The following is a 13,743-nucleotide window of genomic DNA, read 5'->3' on the forward strand; positions in this document are numbered from 1 at the left end:
TTGATCACCTGCCTTCCTTCAAAAGGCTCATATCAAATATCATTTATTTCAAGAAACAGCCAAACGAGGGGGGGGTGGTGGAAAAAGGGGACAAAATGGAGGATCCTAAAAGAAGGCAGCATCCCCGGACGCGATCTACTTTTGTTGCCCAGCACCCACATGAACCATCTTGCTTCAACTCTCTCTCTCTATCTTTCTTGGTCGCGTGTTATATCTCACGGTTGGCCGTTAGCCTGCAACCACGGCGGTGCCGGCCCTAACGTGGACCTTGTGGGACTTGGATGGGCCGGTGGCAGTGCCACCCTTGCTCGAGTCCTTGCTGGAAGAAGAAGCCTTGGGGGGGACCTTCCGGTTCTGCTCCTTGCTTTCATCCATCTCGATCTGCTCCTGCCGGCACTCCTCGCTACAGAACGGCATATCCCCTCTGCGCATCATCCGAAATAACTATAACAACCGTCATGCGTGACAAACGACGCGGGAGAAAGGAGGGGGAGAAAGAAGGGCGAACCTGTACATGAAGATGTCGCGGTTGCCGGCAAGGGGCTTGCCGCAGAGGAAGCACGAGTCCAAGAAGTGGTGCGGCTCCTCGTGGTCGAGGCCGTCGCAGAAGAACCTGGCCTTGGGCGACCGAGATCCCGCTGCCGCTCCGGCGGAATTATAAGGAGCAGCGCGTCCAGCCTCGAGATCAGAAGCAGAAGAAGAAGAGGCGGAGGAGGAAGAAGAACAAGAGAAGGAAGAGGACTCCATCAGCTTGAGGCGTTCGGAGGTCTTTCTCTCCTGTTGTCGCCGTACAGGTGTTTGTTTCCTTGTTTCTTGATGGCGCAGAGGGCGCTGTGGGGAGGAGACGGGGAGACGCAAGTGAGGTGGCTGTTATAAAGAGCAAGCGAAGTGGGGGGACTAAATAAATGCAAATGCTCATAAATAATCGTGCTGAGAGAAAGAGGGAGCGAGAAATCGAAAGAAGGAACAAGAAGGAGAAGCAACAGGTGGCCTTCAAACCACGGGTGGTGCCTGGGAGCGCTGCGAGCCCATTGGCCAGGCTTTTGGGCGTCATGTATCTCTCGCTGCATCCGTGTTTGGGTTGCAAGTTCCCAAATGCCACCGCTTGACACCCCCTATTTGTCAGCGTGCCACCGCCGAGGTTCCATGCGCTCGGTCGATGAGCTTCTTCCTATATTTCGTACATGCGAGAACGAGACATAGCATATCATCGAATTCAAAAACTGTAGTAAACAAAAAATAAAAGAACCAAGTAATACGTCACTCTTCACCGGATACATACTAGATTTGACGCTTCTTTTTCTGGAACCAGACAACGAGTTCCATGTTCCGGGTTAATTTGAAAATGTCTATGTCCGTGCATCATCATAGGAATTTTAGGTCCAAAACTTTAGTCACCTGTGACTCGTTCTCCGTCCGGAGCTACGATCCTAGATTGCCACAATCTTGTAGGCAGCCAAAACAAAATTGAGGAGGCCAGGACATCTTCAGGGGCAATAATTGATGACTTGTCCCCCTCCGTGGAGAAACCGCTCGCCAGAGTCATTAAGGATCAATAGAATCGAACCATTAATTGGTCCCTCGCCAGCGATGAGGCCATAACGGGAACGTTCCCGAGGGACGGTGGCGTCGTGGCATGCTGGTAATTGAAACGAGAGCAGGGCCCCTTCTCCCCGGCACCCGAAGAAACTTCCCGTGCCTGTTACGTCACGCTCCGCACCGCACCGCCTCTAGCCGGTTCATCCAGATGTACGGCCCGCAGGTGTCCCGGTAGCCCGCACCTCCTTGACGTCACCGTCTCCGTTCCCTTCGCCGGGTGGGGTTGTCCGGTACTGGCCTTCTACTTTTTCTCTCCCAGAAACTTTCCACGTGGGTCCACCACCCACCTGTGAGGAGCGCGGCAAGTGGGACGTGGGCCCCGAGCTCATAATATCGAAAGCGCCCTGCGCTACACCCTAGGCTGGTCACTCCCGTTGGCCTATTCCCGTTACGCGGATGCCTTCGTCGACTGACAGCTCGCGTTACGCAGGACGAACGTGGCGCGCGATCCGAGCTGCCCTTATAGATTCCAGTGTACGGCTGCGATTAACCGGTAAAACCGTGTCGGTGTTGGTTAATAATGCTTTTTAAGTGGTCGAGCGAGATAGTTACCACATCATTCGGCGTAATTAACCGTACAGTTGCCGTGGCACGAACACGAGAGGTGGGTTCCTCTACCCGCGGCTTTCGGCGAAACGGTGCATTGGCCATGGATGGACGTATTACCAAGGTAACGGTGCAGTTAGCTCCGCAGGGTTTGGGCATGGGAATGGGCACGCGCACATGGTCCACGTCCGGCGAAACGTCTCGTTACGCACCACCAGTGTGGCGCCAAGGAGGGGTCGGCTTCAGCGAAAGCTCCCACGGCGAGTAAGTGGCACGCGGGGCCCACGAGATTAATGACAGGTGGAGATGCGACGGGTACAGGAATTAATGGGACGACACGGTTGAGTAATTGGGCGTCCAGGATCCAAACGCTGGTCCTTTCGATGAGCTGTCCCGAACCCGATGGATGTGATCGAATGGGGGTTGTGGCGAGCCCAATATCTCGGTCGCTGGCACGAGCGATGGAGACGCCAGTCCCGTTCGACCCGTGACCGAGATGCGAGGGCTGGACCACCGCCTGTGGACGATGAGCCGAGGTATTCTCGTCTCATCGAGGAAATCGATGTCAGGGCGAATTTATATGTGTAATTTGATGTTTGAGGTAGATTTGGAGTTGGATGCGAATTTAAATTGGATTGCCGAGACCCAGTTCGTATGAGATAAAAGCGAAACAGGGTGGATGATGACAGGCGCAGGAAACGGTCCACTACCTTTGGTGCCCGCTTGATATTTAGTAATAGAAAAAAAATAAGAAAACGATGTGTGGGTGGGCCACTTTCGTGACTGACGACTAATTATCGCAATTAAAACAGTATAAAAAAATTATCGTCTTACTATTTATCCTCTTGAGTCGTCGGGTCTCAGTATAAAAGGAAACCCAACCCCTGCGATGAGGTGTGAATCGGTCCCCTGGCTGTTGCAGTCCAGCTGCAAGCAACTATCGAATGGTGGGTCCCCCTCCTCCTTTAGGACAAATATGATGGCAAAGGCAACACCAGAATCACGCTTTAGTCGATAAAATGTTTTTAAATCCGATAAAATCCTCGGTCGCCGGAGCCATCGTTTCGACGATGGAGATGTGACATGAGCGTCCAATTGCCTATTTTCCCACTCTTGTTCGTACGCTTTCGTCGTCTGTCACAGCAAGCGAGAGAGAGAGGTTACGTTCATTGACTACAATCTCAACATCATCAGTGGGATGGGATGTCCCCCCTGGCTCTATTTGCAGATAAAATAAGGGAAGGAAGAAAGAAACGAAAGAGGTTAATTCACGAGACAGCTCCGTTCATGTCTTCCTCGGCAGCTCGTCGGGACCACAGCTGACACGTACACGTCCAAGAGCATGCTGGCACGCGTGTGTCCCCTCTGCATCGAACATGCGTCCCTCTTCCTTTTGCTTTATCGTTCTCGAGCAGTATGCTGCTCTTTCGCCGGCACAACGAGCTCAAATCATAGAGGGGAAATAAAGAAAAAAGATCAGAGGGGAAGAAGAGCAGCAGCTGAGATCATCGTAGAGGCGTCGCCTACCGGTTGGTGCGTGCACCGAGTTGTAAAGCTCTGCCCATACTTTTTATTCCTCGCCGTTCTGCTTAGTATAATGCGCGATGGAGCCACAAAGTTTGATTCTTTCAAGGTCTCCCGGATTCGATGGGGCCATAATCGAAGGGCTCCGAGGGAATCAGAATCCCATGACAAATCTTTCGGGGCATGTGGGGAAGCATAGTTTAATGGTAAGAGCACATGGCTTATTTGTCACGGGATGTTCAAATCCGATTATTATGTATCCTAATTCGACTTGAATGGGTTAATAGACGTCGAGAAACGCGAGAGGTTTACTCGTGTTTCAGTGACGTGTACAGGTCACCCTCTCTTCCGCATGTTGCTCTCGTGACTCCACCATCGCTGCGGGGTGTGACTGTTCCATGGAGCCTACAGGTGTTGGGAGGGAGGGCGGTCCCAAGCTGCGCTCTTTCTGTGAGCAGACACAACCATGTCGTAAGAAAGCAGAATAAAGAGTAAGAAATTTCGTGATCTACCGTACATACATGCATATCAAATTACTTATTATTATTATTTTTTCTTTTCGTGAAACAAGCATTGTACAATCGGAATGGTCGACGTTCATGCGTGGAAGGCACTAATTTAAACAAATATATGGTGGAAATAGAAATAATTGGATTTGGCGTTAGATGAATACATGCAAAAAATTCAACTCATAGGTCGATCTAAAATTTTGATTTTTCCTCTCGATACGTGATTCGAATCCTTCATGAGTATGTATGTATACATATGTATGTATGTATACATACATATATATAAATATAGATACATATATATACATATATATATATATATATATATATATATATATATATATATATTATAGGCACACACGCTAATGACATGAATGATACGTTATACAATCTTTTATTATTATTATTATATTTTTTATTTTATATTGAATGATGAATATATTGTGATATTCTTAGATCTGTACAATAGAAATTAGGTCATAGTGATATCATGATAATAATCGATTCGTCTTTAAACATAAACTTTAAATATTTTTCATCATAGGTTACTCGAGAGGGAATCAAAATAATCGAATAGATCGATGTATTATATATTCATCCATATTGCGATAATTGATATGATAGTTGCTTATGTGATGACACTAGGGATATAGTACATGTGCTTATTGGAGAATGAGTTTGCTAAATGATTCGCTTATAAAATACTTGATGGTTAATGATACCTTATCATTAGACAATAATTTCGTAGTCTCAATTGTGTATCTGATCCTTAGACTTAAGACACTAAGGATGTCTTGTTTGAGTACTACATTTATTCATACCAAACTTATAGGTTTAGAAATTCTAGATCTAATACAGAGGTAATTGGGAATGACAGCCAACCTTACGAAGGCAATTGGATATCAATAGATAATCATCCAATCTCGAGATCATAAAAAAAATATTTCATATGTTTTCATTTAGGTAAATTCTTAGCTAGGGTCAATTAAATCGTGATGAATCTGATAAACGTAAGATTCGGATTGAGAGAAGGAATTCTTTAGGAGAATCCAATTAAAGTAAGACTCGGATGGATTCCGCATAAACCTGACAACATAATACTCGATATATGATATTTGAGATATTAGATAGATGAAAGACTATATATATACGGTAACTGAGGATAGACAAGTTCAATAGATTAGATTCCTCTATACCAAATTGAGACTATAACATAGTAATATAGTATATCCATATTCGATAACTTAAGTGAATTATTATGAGAATAATAATTCACTAAGTCAGAAGGAGTTCTGACAGGTATAACTCACAACCAGCTCGGTATTGGGACTAGAGGGTCATACACATATGTTGGACAACGCAATAAATAGAAGATGAAATATGAGATATCTAATAAGCCTTTGTTTTAATGGATTATTAGGAGAAACCCAATAGAGCTCAGAGTGGTTATTGGATAAGGACTCAATATCCATTAAATTAGTGATTATTATATGGGGATCCAATACCCACCAAGAAGGATCCATTATGGTTAGTTAAAAGAGGCTCTCCATAAATAGGAGTTGGGACTAAAAAGGTTATAAGTTGGATCCCTATTATCGTCACCCTCCTCATACCCTCGCCCCCATTTTCTTCTTTCAACTGATTGCCCTCTCTCTGGTGCGAGAGGATAACAAGAGAGATCGATCCCTCATTGTGTGTTGCTGCGTGGTGATGCGCGATCGCGAATAAAGAACATGCTGCGTAATAAGATATGTTATTGTTACGTTCGTTGTGTGGATCACCGCTAGAGAGAAGTTTGCAAAAGCTCCTTTATTAGATTAGAATATGTGATCTTAAAAGGATATACGAGTTTCCTAACAGTGAGAATGTCTTACACCCTTTATACAGTTTTTGATTTTTCAAAGTTTTATGTTTTCGATTTTCGTACGATGATTCGATAAAATTATTTTAAGAAATTAATTTTTATTTTTATTTTTTTGTTGCAAACGTGATTCTCTTCGAAATTTCTCAACAACATAATTATTATAGGCATTACGTAGCAACACATTTATTTGCTAACACCGGCACGTGAGTCAGATTCGTGGGCCCCACGTGCTGTTCCCCGGGGATCCAGCATGTGTAGATACGCTCGGTTTACCCTCGCTCACTCACAAATGAACGTAGAGAAAGGGAAAAGTACTTGTACCAGTCATAGCATCGAGACGTGGTGGTCGGAGGTGGCGAGGCTTTTTTTGCCTTTGACGACACTCCACATGATTGGAATCTCTCCGTTCATGTCCTCTTAAAGTAGAGCAAGTGTCTCGACGGTCGCGAGGATTCTGTGGAGAGACGCGTGTTGGGCTACCGAGACACAGTAGTCTCTTCCTCGGCTGGTTCTACTAGCGGCAGTGAAGGCATCCCAACGCCTCTTTTGATGCTAATCGTTTGGAGTGGTTCGTAAGCGAAACGACGAGCACGTGATGAGTTTTCTGAAGCTTGTGGTGGATGATATCTATTATTTCGAGATTGGAGTTTAATAGCTATGCTTTTAAAAAAGGAACAACATTAACTTTGAAGTGACTTACTTGTGAGTGGTCCCTTTTTCTTTCGCGAAAACTGTGAAGTGACTTACATTTTGATTCAACTTCTTTGAACTCGCAAACCAAAGCGATAGCCCGTTTCTTTCCGCACGAATCAAATTTGGAGTAGAGACAAATATATAAACACGTAGAGAACATCGGAGCATCCCTTGAAAAGTCATCCACTATAACACTCGCTTGGACAAAATCACCATGCAAAACATAAGATAAATCTTTTATGTTTCTATTGAGGCATTTTACTTGGGGTTGTTGTATACACGAGTATTTTTCACACTATGGAGCACTATATAAGGTAGTATTTATAGTCAAACCAACAGCGATCAAATTTATTTTTATTGTTTGTAGGAGTATCGTCAAGTTATAGAAGCTAAAAATTCAGCAGTTGTCAGATGGGAAGAAAAACCAGATCCAAATTTAAAAAAAAAACAAGATTGGGACAAAAAGAGAGGTTGCCACCATAGAATTATGCCAGGGTTTTATGCCCCAGTGCTTGAGATGCAAAGAGGACATATTATTTGAACAGAAATCATAAGACAGGATCCATCATCGCCGACGCTCCCACATGGGCATTGTCAATTTGAACCTTCTTCATTCTTTTGCTGGTACTTCTTCTACCTCAGAGAAGTAATCGTGCCTGAAAATTTGATGTTGCATTTAGAGATATGAGTCTCCACATCTGGATCAAACTATGAGTACTTGTAGAATGAGCATGCATGTGATAGTATAAATATGCACCAGTGTCTTTGTAAAGAAGATCCACTTTAGTAATTTATAGTTGAAAAAGCTGTCAGTAATCAAATTCTGGCATACCGAATCTTGCGAGATAGTTGATAAATGCCTGTTCCAGCCATCGCAACATTCACGCTAAAGAGGTTCCAGTTTTTCTGTGATATCACAAACACCAGAGAAAAGGATCAGGCATCACTGTGGGGTGCAACATTTGCATTTCCAAGATACGAGGAAACAAAACTTGCAGACACTAATTGAAACTCCTATTTTACCATTGCAAAGTCACATTTCTATCACCTAAAGTTTAATTGGTTGATACAGTTTTAAGTGTTACTTATATGGGTTAACCCAGGATTTTGTATCTATCAACAGAAACTAGCATTTATGTTTAGCTAACAAGAAATACTTTGCAGGGATACCATGAATATGCTTAACAAGGATGCCCAAAAACTTCAAAATATTGCTTTTGTATCGTAAGAAGTTCATAAAAACCTAAAGAATACACCACAACTGCCAGAAACAGTGACCTCATCAAATAGCCAAGGCAATTTTTTGGTTTATATACAGCTAACTAGCTATATGGTTGGTCAAGTATGCGTGGATGAAATCTGTCACATCAGAACATCATGTGCACTGTACATATATCACACTATTTTAATATGTGACTAAAGAGAATATAACTCCCAGTACAAACAATGTTTTTATAAAGCAATCATAAACTCCTTGGCTAAGTCTCAACCTTTCTCAATCTCTCCATTTACCTCTTCCTGGTTAATTTGTACATAACTTTTAAATTTTGAGTTCAATGAGAAATATGACAATTGTCTTCTATATGCAACTATGAAGCATTAACATAGAGAAATATATAAAAATGATCAAGAAATTTAACATGATCTCTTATGAAGGACTTACAGGTGTAATAACTGTGCTGTAACGTGACCAGATGAGACCAGTGCAAGCAACAGCTGCAGACAAAAAACAATGATGAGTCTCATATGTCAAGTTGTCAACAAACAATGGGCAAAATGTTGAAACAAATATTATCAATAAAAATTGACAACCGTAGGAACATACCAACTTGCTGAGGATAAGAAATCTTTTCAGGTGGCTTAGCGAAGTCTGCAACATTTGCGATACTAATTCCCCACTTAAATGTTGGGGCCCAAAAATGGACTGCAGTTAAGGAACATGTTATTCTTCATGAGAAATAAACAATTAAGTACATGAAGCAAGCATGCGTGGTTCATATGAAAAAGCTGGGTCAATTGGTTATGAAACTTCACATGAATTTTTCTGTTGATTTTTCAAGAAGCTTATCTACCAAGATCAATATACACACAATATACAAGAGTCAAGTATTGTTCATCTCAGGCCATCGGTTAACACAAATGAGTTTATTACAAACTCAAGTCATGACACAGCAAAAGAAAGGAAGAAAAAGAAACAAACTGGTTTTAGGGCCCGCTGGGTGATTCCATAGAGCTTGAATCTTTGATGCTGCCATCTTAAGCTTTTATCATATAGTTTTTGACTACTAGGCTTCTTCTCCAACCTGAAAGGGTAAAAGCAGAAAAGGATAAAGCTCAATGTCAACTCTACCAAGAATAAACAGCATAACTAAAATTATATATCAAGAAACTGTCATGGTTTGGTCCAGTTGGGCCTCCAAGTTTGGCCAGACTGATGGGTTGAGGAGGCAGGGGACAAACACTGTAAGATTGTAACAATTACAACCAACATAAAACTTGCAGAAACAATTTTACTTTCTATCAGTAAACTTAGCACCCTTTCAAGGTCGCTAGTGGGATGAGACAAACTGAATTTCTTTCTTTAATAACAAGAAGGTTAGTGAATACATAACATGCAGTTTCCTGTTTCTCTCTCAAATGGCACATGGCTGTGCCTGTGCAATTCAGGTCATCAAAATTCCTGTTTTTCCCAATTGATCTGTCAGCTCAGTCCTAACCTAGGTATTAGCTCCCATATTCTTTTTTGATTTTATATCAGCAGTTAAAATTCTATGTTTGTAGTGGCAACAACTTGAATAAATTAGACAAGATACACGAAAGACTTGGAACCTTGGCACAAAAGTCTTCATGAACTGTTAGATCCTGGAAGCCTTGCAAAATTTCAAGCAACTAATTTTGGGAAGATAAAAATGCATATTTGGTAATATCTCGTGCCTACTGCTGCTATTCATCAGGGCCTACTGCTACTATTCATCAGGCAGCCACGATGCTGCTAAGTCATATCAACAGTTTGGAATACTTGCTGTTAAGTTCACAATATGTTATAATCAAGGAGTACATATGATTTTTTATGCCAATATTGTATCGGCATGAGGCCGTAAGTGTTGCCACGGGCACTAGGTGCTAAGACATTCCAAAACGCTCAAGGCGTCAGGTGCATGGAGAATAGGGTTTCAGGGGCCGGAGAAGTTCGGTCACACAAGGGGGACAATCGAATGAGGGGGACAATGAAGCATAACTGACCTAGTTAATAGTTGTACTATTATTGGAAAGTGAACATTTTGGTATACATCAAAGAATGAAACTTAAGTATATGCAACTAATGAAAAATATATGACATGTTGCAAAAAATGTTTTTAACTCAAATAATTAATATATACAAGTTTGTATGGAAGAATATTAACTCAAATCAAGCACCTTGTAAGAGAATATACTGCACTTGCAGATTTATTTCTATATCATATATTAATGTATATTCATATATAGGAACATAATGATTGCATATGTGCACACATATGGTTTAGCCTTGCACAATGGCAATTCAGAAGTTGTTTATCACCTAACCAAATGCCCATAACCAGTTAGGTCTGGAAATGTCATAAACATGAGCAATTCAAACGTGCACAACAGGTATAGTTCGGCTAAGTGCAAAGCCCAACGGAATGAGTGATTTGATATCACATGCATGTATAAACTACTAGCCATCTCCAATATGTGGAACAATTGTAATGTTGTCACACAAGCTAGCTCTCACAATCTTCTGAATTAATCATGGGTTATATAAGCTATCATGTGTTGGCTTATTCCCTACACATCATATCTAGTAACCAAAACTTCTAATAGTCAGTATCTTAACCTCAAAATTTTCCTTACAGAATAATTAAGGATTATAAGTTATAACCATTCTCCAATCAGTTAATCAACACATCAGCTTGGCACACACTGAATAAATTTCTCCATGAAAATTGATGCAATGGTGGTACTTATCAGTTACTAGTAAAAGAGGAATCTTGTGACACAATAGTTAAACCTTAGATGAGTTTAACTTATAAGTACTTCGGATCAACAGTTCAGGCTCATCAATTTGGGTGTTGGTTTGTCCATAAGATTCGGTCTTTAAAAATTGGTACCAGAGCGGTCCTAATACCAAGCATAATGAGAGGGCTCGAGTAATAATGAGGTATCCATGGGATGTAGAGCCAAGCTAAGCCTCACATGTTACTTTGAGTTATGAGTTAGGCCTTAGGATTTGACGAGAATGTCAAGCCCTAAGTGTAGAGGTTACACACACAAGTTAGTCCCGAGAGTAACAATTAAATGTAGAGATTATTCCATGCGAGTTAAAACTAAGAGTATCACTAACTTAGTCTTATGGCCACGTGATTTTCTGCTCAATAAGTTAATGAAGTCAAGTTTATCATTGGGATGGAATATGACAGATAGTATTCGAGAGAACCTAGAACTAGGCATGATCAGGGCTCAAGTGAAAAAAGAATTACCCATGGATAAAATTGGTGGCACATTACGACATGAGACCACTATTAGGTTGAGTCTTGTATGTCCTCACCTATACATGATTTTAAACTATGGATTGGATCTTGTTCTTCAACGATGATGTCAAGTCTCAAATGAGGAAGATCATGATATCCCAGTTTCATCCAACACTAGAAATGGAAGGAGAATTAGGTTGGTTCATAAAACTAGAAGATTCTACTATCAATAACTTGGGCTTAATGGTCTAGTGGTTCAAGTTTATCCAATTAATGAGTTGATTCTCCCATTGGATTGCATTGTGATAATTAGTATCAAAGTGGATAGTAACAAGAATGTTGAGAGGGCCTAAGTAGGAAAAAAAACTATCCACAAAAGTAGAGCACATCACAATCTGAAAACATTACATGGCGAGCCTCACGGTTGGGCCATGTGCTATGATGAAATGTCAAGCCTTAAGTGGGAGATATTGTAATTCCACAAGATAACTAAGTTGATTGATAGGGATGGATAAGACTATTACCATTAGTTTGTACTCAAGCATTCTAGATCACATGGTTTCAGACTTATCAAGTTAATGAATTAATTCTTCCATTGCGGGGTTCAAATCCTGACAAGGCTAACATCTTACCAATTTGGAGTTCTAGAATTTCTTCCAAAGGAGACCCTAGAAAACCTTACATCTTAGTAAATATATTGAAAAAAATCCAACCAACTGGTAGAATATATATGCATATATCAGGAACCTCGTTGGTTGTTATGTGGTCCTATTTGCAAGCTTAAGCACTAAGGGAGCTTAGCAACTTCTTTTCTTCTTGACATAAAGGAGCAGGTATAACCATAATATCCAGCTGGAGTAAGCTCTCGAACTAATGATGACAACAAAGTTTGCTCATCAGGGACACCCACTTCAAAAGTCAAATCACAAGATTGAAATGCCACAGAGAACATCAAACCCATGCCAAAGTCACTTTAAAAAATCTTGTGATTACATGTAGGATTATTGCGAAAGTCATTATTATATTTGTAGAGATCGTTTTCCCCCTCGTAAATCTACTTCCCAAAACAGTATGAAACTTGGCGAGTCTTAATTTTCGTACAACAATCAGGGACTACCGGAGACAAAAAAAATCTACGAAGCAACACGCTGTTGTTGTTTCCTTCTATGTGTTGCTTTCTTCTAACCTGCTTTGCGCAGTTATCAGATAGATTCATCCAAAGGCTACAGATCTCCGTGGATATAAACGAATGGCAAAGGTGAAAGATTCCGAAACCAATCCTAAGTGAGACAGGAAAAGAGATGACACAAAAACAAGACGACCAACATTAATCCTCAGTGAGACAGCTGAAGAACAAAAAGGGCTCATGGGTAGTATGCTTATTACATCTAAAAACAGAATCGTCATGAAATTGGGGTATAATTAGGGTCGACAAAGATTGAATTCGGCTAAAGAGAATCCGAAGCACGTTCGATTGGATTAGAAAGATGGAGGGGATGAGGGCAAAGACCTGACCTCTTCCGACTTGCTCGGGAGACGACGACGCCGCGAGCGAGACCAAGGGGCGTTGAATGACTACTGGGTTTCTTGGAAGCCTTAGAAGCGATCGGAGTCTACGCTATGATGGAAAGCACGTGACTGTCTCGTTATTTAATGGGAACCGATATAATGGCTGTTATGATGTTGTCTCTAATGGTGGGAACCGATATAACGGATGTTATAATGTTTGTGATAATTTCTTTTTGCGTTTTAGCGTCTGTAAATCTTATTTTTTCTGTATTACCTCCTCGAATTTCGAACGAGAAGATGGTCGGCGCTCTCGTCGCGCCCGGAATGGCATCAGCTCCATTCGTTTTCGTCGCACCGCCGCTAACATCTTCCGACTTGCTCCTCCACAGCCGCGCCGCCACCTCCTCCTCGAATCCTTCACGGTGGTCGAGAAAGGGCCGCAGGCACCTTCCCCTCCGCCCTCTGGACGGGCATCGACCTCGGCGACCTTAGAGGAGGTCGAGAACAACTTCCGCGGGGACGTCCTGTAAATACCTACACGCTGCACCGCATCCTGATTCCCAGCATCTCCTCTCAGATGAGCTGCCATCCCGTCTCCCTTTAGCAGCCTTCCATCTCGACTGAGGACGCCAAAAAGCTGCTCAAAAGGGTCATTCGAGAAAGATGCCATCTTTCCCTTCGATGATCGGCGTCATCGAATTCCCTTCTTGAATCATAAAGATGCCATCTTGAGGTGATCCCTGTGCACTTCACCTATAGCTTTATCCCCACAGATTGCCTTTAGTAGGTGGTTGGTTGGAGTCTAGTTTATGGCAACGGAGGAAGAAGAATCGAGTGCCTGTGGGAGACTGTGGGTGGGACGTGGAGTAGAGCTTATCACTATGATTTATTGCGATGTAGATTCTGCGGACCATTTTCCAAAAACTTCATGTGGAACAACCCAATCAAGTTTAAGGCAGAGCTGTGGACTGCATCGACAGATGGGTTTAAAGAAATGATTCTGTGCATA

The 13,743-nt window shown here is 42.1% G+C and overlaps 2 protein-coding genes across 4 annotated transcripts; both read right to left on the reverse strand.

Moving 5' to 3' along the window:
- Positions 1-1,178, reverse strand: LOC135583692 (FCS-Like Zinc finger 2-like). Of its 2 annotated transcripts, none has more exons than XM_065162716.1 (3): positions 1,000-1,178; positions 509-867; positions 1-424 (listed from the first exon to the last, which is right to left on the reverse strand). In XM_065162716.1, the coding sequence occupies exons 1-3, from the start codon at positions 1,030-1,032 to the stop codon at positions 229-231; spliced, it is 588 nt and encodes a 195-aa protein (XP_065018788.1). In that variant the 5' UTR covers positions 1,033-1,178; the 3' UTR covers positions 1-228. The 2 variants fall into 2 exon arrangements, with proteins under 2 accessions (XP_065018788.1, XP_065018789.1); XM_065162717.1 differs by having other exon boundaries at positions 509-831; positions 1,000-1,177.
- Positions 1,179-7,075: 5,897 nt separating this feature from the next.
- Positions 7,076-12,857, reverse strand: LOC103994593 (mitochondrial pyruvate carrier 4). 2 transcript variants are annotated; one of them, XM_009414975.3, is made up of 6 exons: positions 12,736-12,855; positions 8,936-9,038; positions 8,561-8,659; positions 8,399-8,451; positions 7,568-7,641; positions 7,076-7,391 (listed from the first exon to the last, which is right to left on the reverse strand). In XM_009414975.3, the coding sequence occupies exons 2-6, from the start codon at positions 8,988-8,990 to the stop codon at positions 7,346-7,348; spliced, it is 327 nt and encodes a 108-aa protein (XP_009413250.1). In that variant the 5' UTR covers positions 8,991-9,038; positions 12,736-12,855; the 3' UTR covers positions 7,076-7,345. The 2 variants fall into 2 exon arrangements, with proteins under 2 accessions (XP_009413250.1, XP_009413249.1); XM_009414974.3 differs by having other exon boundaries at positions 7,189-7,391; positions 12,741-12,857.
- Positions 12,858-13,743: the final 886 nt, after the last annotated feature.

Source organism: Musa acuminata, chromosome BXJ3-8, assembly GCF_036884655.1.
Source record: "Musa acuminata AAA Group cultivar baxijiao chromosome BXJ3-8, Cavendish_Baxijiao_AAA, whole genome shotgun sequence".
Taxonomy (NCBI): domain Eukaryota; kingdom Viridiplantae; phylum Streptophyta; class Magnoliopsida; order Zingiberales; family Musaceae; genus Musa; species Musa acuminata.